Below are 21,682 nucleotides of genomic sequence, written 5' to 3' on the forward strand. Positions count from 1 at the left end.
GGATCTAGCAACATTAAAAAGATCATACACCATGATCAAGTGGGTTTCAAGGGATGCAACAATGGTATAATATTTGCAAATCAATAAACGTAATATACCACATAAACAAAATGAAAGACAAAATCACATGATCATATCAATAGATGCTGAAAAAGCATTTGATAAAGCTCAGCACCCATGTGTGAAAAAATAATCAGCAAACTGGGAATAGAGGGAGCATACCTCAACATAATAAAGGCCATATACAAGAAACATGCAGCCAACATCATACTCAATGGAAAAAAAACTGAAAGCTTTCCCCCTAAGATCAGGAAAAAGACAAGGATATCCACTCTCTCCACTTCTATTCAACGTAGTTTTAGAAGTTCTATCCACAGCAATCAGACAATAAAAAGAAATAAAAGGTATCCAAATTGGAAAAGAGGAAGTAAAATTGCCATTATTTGCAGACAACAGGATAGTGTACATAGAAAACCCTATAAACTCCACCAAAAAACTACTCAGCGTAGTAAGTGAATTTGGCAAAACAGCAGAATACAAAGTCAATGTCCAGAAATCGAAGGCATTTCTGTACACCAACAATAAAATATCAGATGTAGAAACTAGAAAAAAATTCCATTTACTATACCAAGAAGAAAGATGAAGCACTTAGGAATAAACTTAACCAAGGAGGTAAAAGACCTGTAGTTGGAAATCTACAGAAGAAAGAAATTAAGGAAGATACAAATAAATGGAAGCTTATACCATGTTCATGGATGGGAAGAAGTAACATCATTAAAATGTCCATATTACCCAAAGCAATTTATAGATTCAATGCAAAATTAAAATACCAATGACGTATTTCACAGGCCTACAACAAATACTTCAAAAATTTATACGGAACCAAAAACACCCCAAATAGCCTCAGCAATCTTGAGGAAGAAGAACACAGCGGGAGGAATCACAATTCCTGATATCAAACTATACTACAAGGTCACTGCAATAAACAGTCTGGTTCTGGCATAAGAACAGAAATATAGATCAATGGAACAGAATAGAGAGCCCAGAAATAAACCCAAGTCTCTATGCAATTAAGACGTTTTAATGATCTAAGCCTTTTCACATCATCGTGTTATAACTTCAGAGCAATGCAGAAACTGAGATTTGCATAAGCAAGTATCGATAAAGTACTATAGAGCTAAGAGGCATGACATGTAAATAGAAAATAAAAAGCAATTTGGCTTGGCAGGGCTTCAGCAAAATGAAGTAGGAGAACAGAGTTAAGACTGGAAAGGTAAAAAAGTACTAGGTATAGAAAGCCTTGAATACCAGGCCAAAGTTCCCAGACTTTTTCAATGGGGAGAAGGGAACCTCTAAAGAACTCACAAGTTTTAAAAGGCTAGTATTTCTGGGAAACTATTTTAGAATAAGTTGGAAAATATATAAGGAAAAGAAAAAGAGAAACAGTGCTTATGAGTAGCATATAATGGACTATCGCAATGATTAGTCAGTAAAGGTGTAGACTACTAATGTATCAGTGAGACTGAAAAGAAGAGATACGTATGTGCTAGATGAGGAATTAGAATTTTTATGAGTCAGTAGCTGATTAGATATAGGAGACAGCCCATTGAGTATTCAAGTTCAAGATTCCAAATGGAATGGTTGAGCTATTAGCAAAAGTAGGATAGACAACAATGAGTTTGATTTTGAACCCATTGATTTGAGGTGATGGTCGTACAGCTAGCTGAAGCTTAACAGTGAGCAGAGGACTGGAAACACAGATTAGTCATCCTCTTAGAAGTGACTACTAATGTTGGAAGAATAGGCAAAAAGAGCACAGGCAGAGGAAATTACTGAAGGCAGAATCTCAGAGGAACCTTCAACTTAGTAGTGGTGAAAAGATATCATAGATAAGCCTTATTCTCTGCACATTATGGGACCATATACTCACATAGGATTAAGACGGAGTTCTCAGTAACCTTTTAGGATTTCATTGATATATTTCATCAAAAGGGTTTTTCTTTAACCTTACCTCACCGCATGGCTAAAATTCTGTAAGAATATAGCAAATGAATAATTATATCACAGTGCGTATGACACTGTTTTCTAAGTCTTTGCAAAGCTGAATTAAGGATCCAGATAAGGAATCATGGATATACATACCTGTGGTACCCACTTGGAAGACACAAAGCTGGTCACTTCTATTACAGACAAGCCAGTCTGGGAAAGTTGATTGATAAATTCAATTTTTATATCTGTAGGAACTATAACCTATGAAAACATTAAAAGTTATTTTCTAATGAATTTGTAGAGGGCCTATTAAAGCATAAACAGAAAATGACTTCCTAACTGAAAGGAAACAGTCATTAAGATTTATAAATTCAACTAGAAATTGAGAACTAATAATAGTATAGTATATGAAATCCATGTAAGTCTTTAGAGTCTTAATAAACATTAACATTTAATTTAGCATTTAAAATAAGATGTGTAAATTTGGTATCAGTTTACCTTTTCATTCTGCAACCCATCCCTAGGTCCAACTTCTACTATTTTAACATATTCAGGAAGTCCAGGTAACTGGGATGATTCCTGTAGTGGAAAATACAAGGCAAGAACAACAGACAGTGATCAGATCATCAAACTTACTGATTTGAAAAGTCAAACACTTAAAACTTATAAATTAAATTCTCACCACAGAAAGTTAAAATAGTAAGAAATCAATACAATGATACTACAATCCAAATACCAAGTTTATATTATGGCAACACAAGGTTATTTTTTTCTTAAAACTTACTGATAATATAATTATGATAAAATTCAAAGATTAGTTTCTAAGATATAATTGGAGATGGTGATTTACTCAGACTCTAAAGAGCAAATCTGCCAAGTAATTCTACATGTGATGATAAACTCACCATTGTTAGAGTTCATTAAAAACTAGATCTTTGTATTAACAGACTTCTACCAAGCACAGTCATACAAGATAGTGCCCTCTCTACCTTGTACCTGAGGAATGTAGATTTGGTTTTCTGGCTTATGCTAGAAATGAAGGTATCCTTTTTATTTCTCCCTTGCATACACAGCACAACCATTACCTAAACACCGCTTCCACTGGAAACAGCCTAGCTCCAACCCAACACAACACCCTACTCTACCTTTTTGCCCAATCTGAACTGGAAAGAGGGTCTGGCCTCTGGAACTAGTGTCCCTAAACTATTATAAGTTGTATGAACACACCGTATTTAGAAGGGCACTAGTTTAAAATAGGAAAAATAGACACAGCCTCTCTAAACTTCATATTGCAGTCAAAATTAGAAGTGGGCTACATCTTTTCATACTCTACAAACACTATCTGCTGGTATCTCTGAGCCAAGTTAAGTCTGGGTAACTTATTACCAAGTTCTTCAAGTGGATAGCTGATGGAATCAACTAGATCAAGGTTTTGTGTCTCGCTTTCATCAGGGGTGATAAATGTAGGTCGGCCAATTAATAGCATTTCACCCTGTCTTTGTAACAGGGACGCACATTGGTGAAGTGGCAGTTCTGAATGTAAGACTCAGTTTATTTCTATGACACAGAAAAATGCTCACTGGCTCTTTCAGAGTCCAAAGCTGTTATTTGTTTTTATTAGCATCCTGTACTAACTAACTCAGTGGAAGAACCCAGATGGTTCCTGTTACAATGTTTACACACCACCCTCACAATTTCCATGAAATTGGGCAAGTCAATAAGCAAAAATTAACCAAGAAGAAAACAGCCTTCTCATTTCTGCATCTTCTAAGCAGGTTGTGATGCACACAGTTAACGTAGGAGGGTGGATTGCTGACAGGAAAGCACAGCCATCCTGAGCATTGGGCTCCGTTTGGAGAGTGGTCATGAAATCATGCCTCATTTACAGAGTGGCCGTAATTCCAACCAGGCAACAAAGGACAGGCATGGCAGGGGAAAGTGGTGTAAATAAAGAGAAGCTCACTCGTATTTTTTATTACCTCCAGCCCTAAGACAACAAAAACGAAAAAAAGAAACAAAACTAGGCAATCTTAAGCCATGTGGTCCCATTATCACTGATCATATCTTGAAACTGCATTTGCAACAGCAATTAACTTGGAGCATACACGGATGAAAAGTACTCCTTTATGCAAAAGCCAAGTTTAACCAAAAAGAAAAGCAAAATATGATTTTAAGCCCATAAAAATATGCTGAATACAATGAGAGAGCTTGAGACCTTCGTGTGCATCACTGTTGTAACCAGCAGAATAAGAAATCTGGGACTTCCGGCCAAGACGGAGGCTTAGACGGACTCGCTCGGTCTCCCTCTACAACTAGAGAGGAATACAACTACTTCAAAACAAAAGATAACTAGAAATTCCAGAAAATAAAACTACACAGAAGCCCAACGTACAAAGTTATAAACCAGCGGCGCTCTTTGGGCAGGTAAGAGCGAAAGTAGGCAGTGCTGCTTGCGGTAGCACCAGGGACAGCGGCAGGGAGAGCAATCCCAGCTGCAGTCAACCCCTAGCAGCCCCCGACCCCAACGCTGGAAAGAGCAACCACCACATCACTGAACGGTGAGGCCCAGAGGGCGGGAGGACGGATCCCGGTCTCCTAGCGGAATAACTGCAGGAATCCATCTTGGACCCCCGCCCCCACACAAAGCACCACAGCACTGCGAAATAGGTTGCGATCGCCGCCGGTCGCTGGGCAGTGACGACAAAGCGCCACAGCACAGCGAAAAAGGTTGCAGATCGCCACCGGTCGCTGGGTTGTAACGAGTACACAGGCACTGCCCCCTATAGCCGGCCCAAGAAAACAAAACGCATCTGTCAAAATGAGGCAGACAACTATAGAAATCCCGGTGGCGCAGCTCACCAGGCAACAGATGGAGAACCTGACAGATGAACAAATAAGAAACCTGTCAGAGGCTCAGTTCAGGGCCATTGTTATCAGGTGGCTTACAGAATTAACAAAAGATCTGGAAAAAGATGAGAAAGAATTGAAAAACACTCATACTGAAAGGAACAAAACCACACACGAGACAGATGGTGAGGAAATAAAATCCAGAGTTCAAATCAACAAACCAGAACATAGGGAAGGAACAAACAGTCAACCAGTGCAGAGAGAAAAAACGGGAAGCAAGGAAAATGATGAGAGGATCAGAAACCTCTGGGACAGCTATAAAAGACCAAACATAAGAATAATTGGTTTGCCAGAGGGCAAAGAAGATGAACTAGAAATTGAAAAATTAAGTGAAAATATAATAAAGCAGAACTTCCCAAACTTGGGGAAGGAAGTAGACGTACAGGTCCAGGAAGCACAGAGATTTCCAAAAAAACTGGACCCAGGGAGAACCACTCCAAGACACATTATAATCAAAATGTCAAGAGTTAAAGATAAAGAGAGAATCTTAAAAGCAGCAAGAGAGAAGAAAAGAATCATGTACAAAGGGGTCCCAATTAGACTATCAGCTGACTTCTCAAGGGAGACCCTGCAGGCAAGAAGGGACTGGCAAGAAATATTCAAAGTAATGAAAATCCAAAACCTACAACCACGAATACTTTATCCAGCAAAGCTGTCATTCAGAATAGAAGGGCAGAGAAAATGTTTCCAGGACAAAATAAAACTGAAAGAGTTCATTAGATCAAAACCACTGTTATATGAGATGTTAAAAGGACTGGTTTAGAAAAAGGAGGATCAAAGCTATGAACATTAAAATGAAAACTGCATCACAAGAAACAACAGAAGCCAGGGAATTGAAACAAAGGCAAACTAAATAGGCAATGAGAGTGGGAAAGAACTATAGGTATGGGGAGCATATTGGGGGGAGGTCAGCAAGGAAGGGGAACGGGGAGAGGGAGGGAGATGGTATAGGAATTAAGAAACATTGTAGGAGGGAATGGAATAGACAGAGAGAGGTTGAGAAGAAATATATGCACAAACAATGAACATGGACTAAAAGGGGGGGACAAGGGGAGGGAGGGGGGCCACCAGGTGGAGGGGAGCAGAGGGAAGGGAAATTGGAACAAATGTAACACTAATCAATAAAACACATTTAAAAAATAAAATGAAGAATAAAAAAAAAAGAAATCTGAAGAAATTATAGACCACCACCAATTATTGTCATTTCAGTCAAAGCGGAGTATACGTTCACTTAGTATTATTTTAGATTTCTCCTTGAAGCTAATGCTACTATTATGCCTTTTTAGGCATGGGTACATACTAACTCTACCCGAATACCTGAAAAAGCAAAAGAGTTAGAATGTGTTCAGTAATTCAAGGAGTTATAAGTTCACTTTTTTAACAGAAAAAAAAAAAGATAAATAACACAAGCAACCCACACTTACTGAACATGTGGGATATGAGAGTCCTCTCTTAGTGATCTTTAATCTCCTCCTGGGCATTACCAACTCTGTATTGACTTTTCTAAGGAGCTTTGGCTATAACATAAACAATGCCTGCTGGGCATATCCACCTAAATGTTGTACAAGCACATCAAATTCAGTGATTCAAAACTGATCTCATTATTTTTTCACCTCATGCCTGTCCTCACACATTCTCCCACTTCATGCTATTCTTTAACTTCTCTCTTACCACTGGTGTCTCATTGGTCCATTTGTTTCTGATTTCAATTTGGCAAATACCCAGCATTCATCACAATGCATGACCCTTAGAGTGTGCTCAATAATCACTGGTTACTGTATTAGTGAATCTTGTCTGTTACTGGCTTCATTAAAATGTCATTTTTTTCTCACCCAGCCTGTTGTTGTGTATAACTTCATAAATATTCTCCCTTAATCTTGTTATTCCAAGAATAAAATCCTTCGGGATTGGCAAGTCACCTCCAGAAAGACCAACCTAAGGTACAAGATGATTCATGACTGGACTCTCATCTTCTACTACACTACTTCATGCAGCCTATGATTTTAGCAATGTTAAAAACCTATCTTGCTCACTTTTCATGTCTGTTGGTTGGAAATACCATCTATTTGTGAAAAAGGACTGGACCGTGTTTCTCCTCTAAGAGTAATGTTTGAACATGTTCCAGTCAATGAAAATAATGGTGAATGACATGCACCACGTTTAAGCTTGGCCCATGAAAATACCCCATGCACCTTCCTCCACATTCCTTTCCCTTCAGCCAGCCTTGCTGCAGGTGAGGATGGCAAACTTGGACGCTAATAAAGACCAAAAAAATTGAAGGAGCCTACACTCCTGAATCAGTGCTTAAATAAGAACTCTATTCTTATTTAAGATGAAGAAGAAATTATTTTGTACTTCGTATGGACCAAAATAAATGTCAAGTATTTTTGACCACTGAGATCAGAGGTGCAGCTTTTATAGCTTCTATCTGTGAAGAGTCTGAAACTTTACATGCAAGCTAACAAATGCGCTTGCCTTGGGTGCTGACAGAAGGCCCAGAGTCCTGGGTCAGAAAAGAAAAAAAAGAAACTTATTACTCACAACAAATAGCAGTAGTTATCAGATCAGTATTTGTGCTGATTCCTCAAGCCCCAACTCTCACAGAAAGCAAAGTGGAGCACGTGATGCTTGCATAGGCAATTGGTTGCATTGCAGGAAAGGAACCCCAACCATAGAGAACCTGAACCTTTAGTAATGTACAGTAAGCATCTCTTCCCTTTGAAACGGAGGCAGACATTACGTTTATTATGCTTGACCGTGAACGTGCTTGCCTTTTGATTCAAAGGAAGGCATTATCTCTATTATCCAATGCTTTAAGTACACTTGCTCCTTGTTCCAGAAGGATATTTCTATCATTCAAAGTTGTTCCCCAGACAAAAATCCTTGAAAAGAAAGTCTAGAAAAAAGGTAATCATGCCTCTACTACTAGACATACAGCAATTCATGACATCCATGGAGAATTATTTTCTGATAATACCTACTACTCATGTTTACACCATCTCTGTGTATGGTAAATTTTTCTGATAGTAAATCACTCTGTTGGCCCCTCTGATTACTCTAATGAACAAAGGTTAGGACCAAATCTGTTCAATTTATCTCATAAAACATTTAATTATGGCTACTCTCAACAGAACTCCAACAAGCAAAATAAGGCCAACCTTCAGTACTGACTTCAGCCTTGCTCCCTCCTCCCAATGGTCCTGGACCCAAGCAGCTGAATACATAGGCTTACTTGGTGCCTATTTTATGATAGTGGATATGTTGCCACAATGAATCAGTACTATAGTTTCTAGAGCCGCAATGGTGGTCATCAGGTGAGGGAGACTTAATTAGCAGTTTGACTCTAGTGGGACTCATGAGAGTATGAGCCTCAGATGATTCAATCAGCAGTTTTGAATTGTTGCCACATTTCATAGCCCCTCCCCGAAAGGCATCTTTAATCTGTCAGTCTGTAGTTTTCCAAATGGCAGACACATAAGTAGACCTCTGACTATAACCCAAGAGTCAGTAACAATATGGGGATGGCCTGGAGTTCTGCTGAGTAGAGTGATCCCATTCATTTTCAATTCTGCATAGCTGTTGCAGAGGTTGAACAACCACAGCAGTCCAGTGGACATTATCAGGTTTCAGCTTAACCAAAACATCATCCAACCAGGCCCAAGCATTATGTGAAGCACTGTGAACAGAAGGGTCCCACTGAGCCAGTATCTTTGTTTCTGTCATAGGAGTGGCCAGGAGAGGGCAACAGCTACTTTTTTGTGTGTAAAGCTTAGCTTGCACTGGGGACAGGCTGACCACTTCCTTGAGTATAAATTCCATTTGTTTAGTGTAGTCTTTTGAAATTCTTACCTTGTTAATCACTGAGACCAAATTGACTCCCCCTCTCCCAATGGAAATAAAGACCAGAGAAACACAAGGTCCCCATGAGTCAGGTGTCCAGTTTCAGTAAGCTCTCAATAGCAAGGTAACAGCTGATTTTCAAAAGATACCTGGTAGCTGCACCAGGGCAGTAGGGGCCCACATCTCCAAGCAGCCCTTCTAGGTGGAAGCTGCCTGACTTAGTCAAAGCTCCAATCTGCAAAATCTCCAGTCACAGAAGCTTGTAGCTGAAAGAGATCAGAAGGATTTGGGGACCACCAAAGGTATGTTCACTTCACAACATGCAGCTCCTCCTAATTGAGATGATTCCCTCTGGCATTTGCAAGACATGGAATTACAATCACACCACACATCAATTTTTACTATACATTCATCTATGGAAGCAAAAACAGTACACTGAATTGACCCTAAAGGCCCCACCCAGAAGGCTACTTTGGCTCTCCTTTCCCACTGGGTACACTGCCCAAACCCTATCAATTGAATCAGGACTCCCACCTCCACAGGTCCGAGTAGGGTGATGACTTTGATGCTTTTACCCAACAGTCATAAAAGTTTGAGCCCTTGCTCTCCCCAAAGTTCTCCATATACTCAGATGAATGATGTCAATGAACCAATAATCATTTTTCTTAAAGTAGCTGAATGAGGAAGATTGGGAATCAGGAACACAGAGGGAGAAATCACTCCAAGTCTGTAAGAAAGGCACATTTATTTTTCAATTTCAGGTGGCACAGCAGTTGCTTACCAGCTTAATCAAATGCATTTGCAATGTTTTGGTTCCACACAAAGTCCTATATTGAACATCATAATCATCATTTATGACACAATTTCCTTTAACCTTGGGAACCCCTGGACTTAGCATCTATAGCTGCATTGTTTTCCATTGGGATAGTGGGGTTTGTTCCATCTGGCCGACAGGGGATTAATTTGCACATGCCTGATTATCATAAGAACATCTCTTATGTCTTCATCCAGTTACAATATAATGGTTATGGGAGTTTTGCAAGATAACAAGGCTGACTATAAAATTTATATACAGTTCTTTGGGTCCTTTCTCATTTGCCAGTGGGTTGACTTCCAGGATTATAAACACAATCTGGGGCAACAGGACCCACATATTAATCCATGCCTCATCTATGTTTCCTCACAGGAGTTTGTCTACCCCAGCGAAGTCTCCCCAAGAGGGCCCAAGTTCCCGTATGGCAGCCAAGACTCAGACCAAACAAATAAACAAACAAAACATCTTATGGACCTTTTGCTGCCATTTCCAATTATATTTAAGTTTGGCATGATAGACTGCAGGACAAGCTAAGCTGTCAGATGTCCAGTTATTGCTATTTCTCCTGAGCAAGCATTACATACCCCACCCCATCATCTTCCAACCCAACCAAAGTTCTTAAGATTCATTCACCTGGCTTCTTCCCATAATGTTGGCCAATTTTCTTCCTTCTACACTCTCAATGACTGTTAATGGAAAGAGGGAAGAGACCTTCAACCCACATAGGACTTGTCTTTGTGCTTGTTGTTAAAATGGGTGGACATGAAACTGACTACCAGATAGCCACAGAAGTTCCCCTGCCCTGAGGAGAGTTAGTAAGACTAGGGTACCACATGGCCTTTGAACCAACTTCCCAGAAACCAAACTGCATCCATTGCCCCAATTCCTCATCATTAACAGGCAATAAAGTACAGGAGCATTTATTGCTCAACTGAGTATAATATTTGGTCAACATGTTACTGATTCCCATGGACGTTCCTCAAACTCCTTTAATACACCTGAAAATCCCTCATTTTTCCTCTTTCAGAAAGTCATGTCTTCCTTAGCTTCATTTACATCAACAAAACTGTCAAAACCTGTGAAGGGCTGAGATTTTTTTTCTATTTGCTAAGTAACCCTGTCAGAGTTTTATGGATGCTGGCAGAAGATATGTGACTCCTGAATCAGACACAAGAGTGTTTATTACTCACCTTAATAGCAGTAGCCAGAGCATCAACATTTTCTTGCACCTATTTCCTAAACACTACAGGAGCTGTGCTTGAAGAACCTGAAGAGTACATTACAGCCAGTAAGCACAGCTGTCCTTTCCTCCAGAAGGGAGCACTATCTCTGCCCACCAAGGCCATTTGCTAGAAAACACCTTGGAAGGTATTTCCAAAGAAAGCTTATCAGTGCCTTGCTAGTAAGACATGCAGAGATATGAGAGATCCATGAAGACTTGTTTCTCAACTCAATTATTGTCCTCAATCAAAACTTATTCATTACCTAAGATTCGATTTATCATCTACTCACAAAAAAACATTTCTGACCTCTCCAGACAGAATTAAGTACTTTAATTAATATGATACCATAACACTTTGTAGAGACTTCTTTTAAAATATATCTGTAATTAATTCTCTGCCTGCCTGTTCCCTATTTTTCATTATGAACCTTCAGAATTACAAGAATGGACACATACCAACCACTTGGTCACTGTTTGTTAAATGAATAAAAGAATGGATAAGTTCACATCTAAAACTTAGAAAAGTAATGTTGACCTTTCATTTAGCCATCACACATTAGCTAGCATTATTATAGCTATTAAATATATGGAACTGGACAAAACAAACAAAACAAAAACCCCTGCCCACACAAGCTTCTATTTCTTATACTCTGAATATATGAGAATTTATAAATGACTTATAAGTTCCCAGGAACTGAGTTTAAAAACGCTGTCTGGAGAAGTTAGCAACATCATCCTTAAAACAGGCCCACGGTCTAAATTTATTTTTATGGCATTAAAAGCCCTATGTTACTGAATTCAGTACATCCTGTTTAATGTGAGGTAGTGTATGATACTGGTAGAAAACAAAAGATGTTTATACAGAATGAGGGTTTCAAGAAACCATGTTACATGGCAGAGTGTATGCTCACATTTGGAATCAGATTTCTAATGGTTCACTTTCAAAGAGAAACAACAAAAGCAATACTACCATGCATTTATATGTCTTTATTATTCCAAAGCACTTTTCTATCTACATTTCATCTGCGAAGCTACCCTGTGAGGTAGGCAGAACTGAAAGAGAGATTAAATGACTTTCTAAGGTTACCCAACTAAGTTCCCTGGCTCCTATTCCAGTTTTCTTTAAGATGAGATTAAACATATCACCAAATATTGAGCTTTGGTTGAAAAAAATAATAATGGAGCATTCTTTCATATAGAACATAAATGGCCTGCTTTACTCACAGTTTTCAATCTTACATAAAATTAAATGGAAGGCATATTTTGATGAGGATTTCTCAAAAATCTGTGTTTATATAACATACATTATATGTTATATATATGTGTGTGTGTATATAACATGCATGCATACACACACACACTCACACACATATGTAATTTTGCAGCAGTCATAATGGTTGGCTTCTATACATACAATCAGCCCTTCCTGATGGTGACAGATAGGAGTCCTTATTATTCAATCAACAAGTACTGCTTTTCTTCTTACGAAAATAACACCATCCACAGTAGAAATTTCTGTGCAGATTGTTAATGGTCCACTTCATTTCTTGAGGAGTAATTTTATGTGTAAATAGTCTGTGTGGGTATTGAAATATCATGTTTCATAGCCAGTATTCCCATTGAGAACTGCTATCCATAACCAAATCAAATGCTCCCACTACACAGATGAAGTTTGAATCAGGAAATTGTATGATTTTCTTTAAAATTAAATTGGACTTTTTAAGGGGGCATTAGATGTCTACTTTTCCAAAAGAATCTAATTTTGTCATCTCCTCTGAAATATGTATGTGGTGCATTTTGTGGTAATGTTAAACTCTCCACATTCTGATATTTGTTATTTCTTAGATATTAATTTCTCTTTTAACCAAACACAGGCAGAAACACATAAAGCATTATCACTAATGAAGTAGATATCCACAGGAACCTTGGTCCTCTGGAGCACTCTATAGACATTTCTCTCCCTGGGTGCCTTTCTGGGATGAAGGGCTGAATCAACAAAGCTGATATCTGAAACCTTTCTTTCAGGATCTCCATGTCCCAAGGTTGATTCAAAGGCAAGCTCTGGCAGTTTAAGAAGAATTTATTTATAACCAAGTAAAAATAAAAATTTAATGTACTATTAAGTCACTTTAAACTCTATGAACAATACATATTAATTTACTAAATCAAAAGGTAAAGAAGGCAAGCACTTACTTTTCAACAATTTTTGGCTAGACAGAAGGAAAAGTAAAATACGTGCAGTACTTTGTCCCCAACTGCTTTCAGGAAAAGTTTTAAAAGAGATTAAAAACAAGCTCTAAAAATGTGGACAGGCCTCTTTACGTATGGATACTAATGTTTGCCCTTGGCATTTGATGGAAAAAGTAGAGCTGGATGTCAGTGTAGATATACAGTATGATTAAATATTAATTCCTTCTGGAAATATGTAAATTTTATGAACACTTTGATTAATAAAGAAGAATTACAAACAAGCATAAGAATATTATATTAGGGCATCTGCCACATAAATGAAACATAATGGAATGATAAACAATATAAGATCATCTAAATTTATTAGAATAAAAAAATGAGGCTCTTAACATCTGCATCACATAAATTCCATTTCTAAAAGTGTCCTGAGCAATAAATACATACATATCCATTTAACAGTCATCCATTAATTAATGTTTTTACACAAAAGAAAAACTGTATTATAAATAAGAGTATATGAAGATTGAAAATGGAAATGTTAAAACAGATTATGTGAACAGTTTATGAAACACGGATGGTAATAAATAGAAACAAAACAAAAGTGAGATGAAGTCCAAGCATGGAGCAACAAATTGAAGAAACCAAGGATAGTAATTTTTAGGAGGAGGGAAGAAGATGGCAGTGGAGTAGGTAGCAGTGTTGTCTGCTTGCTCCCATCATGGAAGAATTTGGAGTACAAACACGGAGAGGAGTGAGTGTGGGTTTCAGGTAGCGCAAACAGGGAAGGGAGTGTGGGAGTGGTGTGAAAAATGGCAGAAAGCTTGGCCCACACTTTCCAAGTGGAGTTGCTTGGTCTCCCAAACAGGAGCCTCTGCCACACCGTACCTGAAAGAGGCAGCTGCAGATCGGCTCATTAGCTGGGATCTGCTTAGAAACTTCCCCGCCATAGGTGCTACAACCAGCAAAGTCCCGGAGGGAGTCAATGAGATTTCGTTGAAACAGCTGGAGGCATGGGAAGACAGTGAACATCCCAGACTGTGAGAAACTGTATGAACTGAGTATAGGTGGGGACTCCCTGGGCTGGAAATGCTGCGCCCCGGGTGCTTGCATCACCGCTCCACCAAATAAAAAAGCAGAACTGAGTCATGGAGAGAGGCCCATATAGGTAAGCTGTGGCGGAAGTGCAGCCTCCATAGTGACCCCAGATAGGCAAGTGGTACGCACAGGTGCACAATAAGGTGCTGCCAGCCAGGAACGCAACCCAGTGCTGCAGCTTGGAGGCAACACAGAGACTTTTTTGGAGGAGTGGAGACAGGACCCGAGGCTGGACAGGGACTAGGGTCTCACGCACTGGCCTGCCAGCAGAATAGTGTTGCTAGACAAGCCTGAGGAGTGCTGGAGGGCGCCACAGGACAAGTGGGGAGAGACCCAAATCAGTGCGGCTCACAGCAGGGAGCTATGGCAGGCCCACAGGTGAGAGTATAGCAGCCCCAGAATCCAGCTAGATCTCCTCATGGCCAGCCAGCCAGAAAAGACGATTTGAAACCCTTGGAATTTTGACCAGGGGCAGATCCAGAAAAAGGACAGCGCCCAAAGGTTGTACTGGAGAAAAAATCTTTCTTTAATCTGTTTCCTACCTTCTCTCCCTCCTATTCTTCATTTTTTTGTTTGTCTGTTTTGCTTATCCTCCCTCTCACACTAAATATATAGCATATAACTGTTATATAAACCTATTAATATGCACTTACACTTTCTCACTTCATTCTGCATTCCTCCCTCCGTTTTTCAACATACAATGTAAATACTACTTACTGTTTCTCATAGCCTTGACACTACTTGCTACTACTATTATTCTACCATCTTCCCTCTCAAAAAACATCTATTAGTTAAAACAACTCTTATCAGTTTTTCTTATAGTATAATAGTCTTAACCTCTTTAAATCTATATTAATACTGGCTCATTTGCTACTGATAGTGTGATTGTGGGCAGGGGATATTTTTGAGGGTGTGGGTTTCTTGCCTGAGTTCTGTGTTTAGGTCTTAATAGCACCTCCACAAATAACTCAAGACAAGGTGGGCAGAGTGACTCTCAATCAACTAGCCAGAGGGAAGGTTCCACCAAAGAGTAATTGAAATATAACCAGACAGCTTAAACAAACAACATAAAGGGCATCCCAAGAGCATCAAGCTCAGGAGATCAAGAGACTGCACCACTGAATCCCCCAGGTCTCCTATACAGAATCTCTACCACGAAAGTGGGAAAGCAAAGCAGATAAATCTAAGAAACAAAAACAAACAAGAAGCATACAACACGGGGAGACACAGAAACAACCTCCCAATGAAAGGAAAAGAGGAATCCCCAGAGAGAAAGCTACATGAAACAGAGGCAAGACAACTATCAAACATGGAATTTAAAAGAATGGTTATAAGGAAGCTCAATGAACTTGACAAACTCAGAGAAAACTACAACAAACTCCAGGGGAATTACAAAGAACTCCAGGGAAATTACAAAGAACTCCAGGGAAGCTACAAGGAATTTACAGAGAACTACACCAGCATAAAAAAGGACATAGAAACTATCAAAAAGAACTAGAAAGAAATGAAGAATATAAGTTCTGAACTGAAGAACACAGCAGAATCAATCAAAAGCAGGCTAAGTAAAGCAGAGAACAGTGAGTTAGAGGACAATGTAGAAAAAAATTCCCAGAAAATACAAAATAAAGATTTAAAAAGAACGAAGAGGTTTAAGAGAACTGCAGGACAACATAAGATGAAACAACAGTAGAATCATAGGGATACAAGAAGAAGAGGAGCAAGGGATAGAAAACCTGATTGAAAAAGTAATAACATAAAATTTTCCTAACTTGAGAAAAAAAGTCATGCAAGTCCAGGAAGCAGAGAGGGTCCCAATGAAGATGATCCCGAAAAGGCCCACTCCAAGGCACAAAAAAGCCCTGGACTGGATGGCTTCACAGGTGAATTTTACAAAACATTTAGCAGAGAACTAATGCCTACTCTTCTCAAACTATTCCAAAAAATCCAAGGAGAGGGAAAACTCCCAAACTCTTTCTATGAAGCCAGTATTACCCTAATTCCAAAACCAGGTCAAAACACAACAAAGAAAGAAAACTACAGGCCAATATCACTGATGAACATAGATGCTAAAATTCTCAACAAAATATTGGCAAACTGAATCCAGCAACACATTAAAAAGATCATGCAACACAATCAAGTGGGATTCATCCCAGGGATGCAAGGATGGTTTAATATTTGCAAATCAACAAATGTAATACACCACATAAACAAAATGAAAGATAGAAACCACATGAGTATATCCATAGATATTGAAAAAGCATTTGATAAAGTACAACACCCATTTATGATGCTCTCATCAAAATGGGAATAGAGGAAGCATACCTCAACATAATAACAGCTATATACTAGAAAGCTGAAGCCAATAACATACTCAATGGACAAAAAATGAAAGCATTCCCCCTGACATCAGGAACAAGACAAGGATGTCCACTCTCTCCACTCCTATTCAGTTTAGTGTTGAAGGTTCTAGCCAAAGCAATCAGACAAGAAAAAGAAATAAAAGACATCCAAATTGGAAAAGAGGAAGTAAAACTGTCATTATTTGCAGATGACATGATAGTGTATACAGAAAACCTTATAGACTCCACTAATAAACTACTTGACACAATAAGTGAATTAGGCAAAATAGCAGGGCACAAAGTCAATATGCAGAAATTGAAAGCATTTCTGTATACTATCAATAAAATGTCAGAGATAGAAACTAAAAAAAAAAAAAAAAAAATCCCATTTACTATGGCAACAAGAAAAATAAAGTACCTAAGAATAAACTTAACCAAAGAGAAAAAAAGATGTGTACTTGGAAAACTATATATCTCTGAAGAAAGAAATTAAAGAAGATACAAATAAATGGAAGCATATACCATGTTCACAGATGGGAAGAATCAACATCATTAAAATGTCCATACCACACAAAGCAATTTACAGATTCAACACAATCCCTATTAAAATACCAGCAAAATATTTCACAGACCTAGAAAAAAATAGTTCAAAAACTTACGTGGAACAAAAAAGAACCTGAATAGCCACAGCAATCTTGAGACAGAAGAACATAGTAGGAGGAATCACAATACCTGACATCAAATTATACTACAAAGCCACTGTGATCAAGACAGCTTGGTACTGGCATAAGAACAGACAAATAGATCAATGGAACAGAATAGAGAGCCCAGAAATAAACCTAGGTCTATATGGTCAACTAATATTCAACAAAGGGGGAAGAAACATAAAATGGTATGAGAAGAGCCTCTTCAACAAATGGTGATGGGAGAACTGGACAAGGACATGCAGAAAAATGAAACTAGACCACCAATTTACACCACACACCAGAATAAACTCAAGATGGATTAAAGACTTAAATGTAAGCCGTGATACCATAAAAGTCCTAGAGGAAAACATAGGCAGGAAAATTTCAGATATCCCACATGGCAATATTTTCACCAATACATCTCCTAAGGCAAGGGAAATAAAGGAAAGAATAAACAAACAGGACTATATCAAACTAAAGAGTTTCTGCTCAGCAAAAGAAAACATTAGCGGGAGAGAAGGGGGATAAGTAAGGGAAGGGTTTAATTAAAGAGCCTGTATAAAAGACTCATGGACATGGACAACGGGGAGGGATATGATTGCGGGAGAGGGGGTGGGTTGGGTGGGAGAGAGAAATTAGGGGAAAAGGGGACAACTGTAATTGAAAAACCAAAATAAAAAATAAAAAATAAAAAATTGCCAGAACAAAAAAACATAATTTTCTAGATTGCAGCAGTCTATTGGACCACAGCACAATGAATTAAAAAAACCTCCACCAAGAGTCACTATTGCGAAATTTGGGAAGACCTAGAAAAAGATCCTAAAAGACAAAGCAACAGCAGATCCCATTCAAAGGATCGAGAATCAAATGGCACTGGACGTCCCAACAGCACCGCTGAAGCCCTGTAAAAAGTTTCCTGTCTCCCCACACCACCCACTCATCACGTCTCATGCTTCCTCTGCATTTTTTCTGACTCCAGTTATGGCCTCAACCAGCAGCTCCCACACCAGGTTCTGTCTTGGGAAATAAAATGTCTTCTTGTTCACTTCTGGCATTCTGAGAATGCTCACTATGCACAAAAGCTCATTAGTTCCCCGTCTGCTTCGCTGCATTGCAACTGGGAGTTCAACCTTTTCATGCTGGAGGCCACCTGACATTATATGGTACTTTTATAAGAAAAGATTCTTGTGGCTTATTCTTGCTGCGTTGGTCTTTTCATTTTTAGACGAACTTAGTGTCATCTCTAAATGTGAAAGTGGACCATGCATTCTTTTCTCCATGACATTTGTAAAGCCACTGATAAAGACAAATTCCATTGTCTACTTTTACGTGATTCTCCTTTTTATGTTTCATACACAGGCTGTTTATGACCTATTAAAAAAATTTTAAAAAAAAAGAAAACATTAGCAAGATGAAAAGGGAACCAACAATATGGGAAAATATATTTGCCAATGATACCTCAGACAAGAGATTGATTTCCAAAATATATAAAGAATGTACACATCTCAACACCAAAAAGACAAACAGCCCAATTAAAAAATGGGCCAAGGACCTGAACAAACACTTCTCTGAGGAGGATACACAGAGGATCCATAGACATATTAAAGAATGCTCAACATCACTAACCATCAGAGAGATGCAAATAAAACCACAATAAGATACCACTTTACACCAGTCAGAAAGGCCATCATCAACAAATCAACAAACAACAAGTGCTGGCGAGGATGTGGAGAAACGGGAACCCTACTGCACTGTTGGTGGGAATGCAGACCGGTGCAGCCACTATAAAAAAAATTATGGAATTTCCTCAAAAAACTGAAAATGGAACTGCCTTTTGAACCAGCAATTCCACTGCTAGGACTATAACCGAAAAATTCTGTACCCCAATTCAAAAGAACCTGTGCACCCCTATGTTCATAGCAGCACTGTTTACAATAGCCAAGTGCTGGAAACAGCCTAAGAGCCCATCTATAGATGAGTGGATTAAAAAACTGTGATACATTTACACAATGGAATACTATGCAGCAGAAAAAAAGAAGGAACTCCTACCGTTTTTGAGAACATGGATGGAACTAGAGAAAATTATGCTTAGTGAAATAAGCCAGGCAATGAAAGAAAAATACCATATGATATCACCTAATATGTGAACAACACAAACAAATGAATAAAACTGAACAAGGAACAGAAAAGCAGTTATCAGGGTGGGGGGAGAGAAGGGGTAAATAGGGGAAGGGTCCAGTAAAGAAACTAGTATAAATAACCCATGGGCGTGAACAACGGGGTGGTGAATGACTGTGGGAGAAGGGGTGGGCTGGTTGGCGGGGAGAAATGGGGGAAAAAAATGGGACAACTGTAATAGAAAAACAATAAAATTAAATTAAAAAAAAGAACAGTAATTTTTAGTGAAAAATATCTGATAAACAATCTAATAAAAAATTAAAATAAATTTAAAATAATTTTAAAAAGAAGAATTTCTATGCATTCATAGAACATGAGATCCTGCATATATAGCAATACTTCTTTAAGTGGCAGCTGTTACTTACATTAGTTATTTTTAAGAAATAAAATTATTTATTATTGCATTCATAGCTATTTAAGAAATTAAAATAAACTCTATAAAAAATAGCCAAAATTATATATAGCTATTTCATTACTATTATTATCATTACTATTGTATTAAAGTTGAAAGGTACTGTGTTAATTTAAAAATCAAAAAGAAGTTTGACTTGAAATATTTTAAGTATGGAAATTTTTCTTTTCCTTAGTGTCTTCACTAATAATATTTTTGAAACCACTAAGATTGCTTTGTCTTCTACAAATACAGAAGCAGTCAAATTGATGGAAACATATATACATACTTGGAAAAGTTGAATCCCCCAGGATAAAATGTGATATGTCATTTAATATACCAAGTTTTATCAGGAAAATGGTTTTTAGAATAAATTTCTGAAAAAAGTGATCTAAAATAGAAAATGCAACTAATTATATTAAACTTTTATACAAGCAGCATAACCTTATAACCACAAAGTTTAAGAAAACTAAGAATATACAATTTTGTCAGTTTTAGAGTGCATACTCCCAAGGTGCTATAGCAGTGCCATTGCTGAAGAAACTTGGCTTACTATTTTAGGTAAAAAGCCATAATGCATTGCTCAAAATAGTTATTTAAATTTGTGTTATTATTACAAACAAAAAGCAATGGAAATTGGGAAATTATATCAGAGTTGGGCATGAGCTTTCTGCTTGTAATACTCAAGTACAATGAGACTAGTCAACCATCCACAGAATCCATTCAAACTTTAAATATAATGTTTCAGATCTTACTGAAGTCCCTCCATCAAAACACTTCCTTATGTAATATATATTTTCTGATTGGCAAAAATAAGTTGAAATGCCTGACTAAGCACTTGCATGGTTACAGACATACACCAAACATTCTTAGAAAATAACAAAACAATCTAATAATTTATCATATCTTATACTGCATGGCACATAAAACAGTTTTTGGTATTTTTTAGGGATGAAATGTTGTGTCCTAAAGGTAGCAGAATAAGAGGTGAATAGAAACACTATGCTACACTAGTCAAGTTAGGCGAAATCTATACCTTTAGAAATCTTGATGTCTATTACTAATGGACTACAGTGGATATTCTGGAGTGCTGCTCCTCTAACCTTTCAAGACTGAGACATTCCCAGACTCTGGAGTTTTCGCAGCTCAGTATTTCACTGAGCTCTTTTTCAGGAATGGCCCTCATCTAAAGAGAACCACTATATCCAATGTCATGTCCCTTTCCTGTGACCATCCGATGAGTGGTTGATGCAGGGACATAAGAGCCCAACTCCTTTGCTTTAAGGTAGTACAACTCTGAAAGGCCAGACCTGCTCCAGGGAGCCCCGTGGGATTGACAGAGGTTTTTGGTGTGACTATATCATAATTCCAACTCTCCCTCTGCCTAGTCCTACCTACTTTCCTCACTTCCCCACAAGATGAAATCAATGGCAACAACTTCCTGCTCACGAATCTTTATCTGAGAATCTGTTTCCTAGGAACCAGACCTAAGAAAATTGGTACCAGAAGTGAGCTGAGGAAGAAGTTTCTAAAATAGGATCTTGAAGCAAGATTACTTGCTGGTTATTTTTTAGTTAGTTCTCATTATTAGAAAAATGTGAGATACTAATACTCTTTGATCATCTGTAGCAATGCAATTGTTAAAAGATTCACTAGTTCTCTATCAGGGTATTTTTCCCTGCAGGGGGCATTGGTCATGTCTGGAGACATTTTGGTTGTCACAATGAGTACTACTAGCCACTCATGGGTAGACATAAGGAATACTGCTACATAACAATATTACCATACACAAGACAGGCCTCCACAAACAATGAATTACCAACCAAAAATGTCAACAGTGTTGAGGTTCAGGCCCCCTGATCTATAAAACTGAAATAAACCCAGGATATAGTTAATCAGCTAACTGATGCTAGCTGCCTTAATAAAAATCCCTTGCCTGGTTTACAGAACAAAAACCAACTTAAGACAAAGCCAGATTCCTATAGGGAAGATCCTATACTACTTTGCCAACTATGTAAGAAACCTGCAGCC

General features: G+C 38.2%; 1 protein-coding gene across 2 annotated transcripts in view; it reads right to left on the reverse strand.

Annotated features, from left to right (window-relative positions):
- The window catches only part of HMGCLL1 (3-hydroxy-3-methylglutaryl-CoA lyase like 1), a 178,014-nt gene that overhangs the window by 127,063 nt on the left and 29,269 nt on the right, over positions 1-21,682 (reverse strand). For both annotated transcript variants that reach the window (XM_090280488.1, XM_090280487.1), the window contains exons 2-3: positions 2,488-2,568; positions 2,143-2,250 (exon numbers count right to left, since the gene is read on the reverse strand). In XM_090280488.1, coding sequence (XP_090136614.1) covers positions 2,143-2,250; positions 2,488-2,568 — 189 coding nt within the window. The remainder of the gene's footprint in view (positions 1-2,142; positions 2,251-2,487; positions 2,569-21,682) is intronic.

This window comes from Furipterus horrens, unplaced genomic scaffold, assembly GCF_987537825.1.
Source record: "Furipterus horrens unplaced genomic scaffold, mFurHor1.1.pri manual_scaffold_6, whole genome shotgun sequence".
Taxonomy (NCBI): domain Eukaryota; kingdom Metazoa; phylum Chordata; class Mammalia; order Chiroptera; family Furipteridae; genus Furipterus; species Furipterus horrens.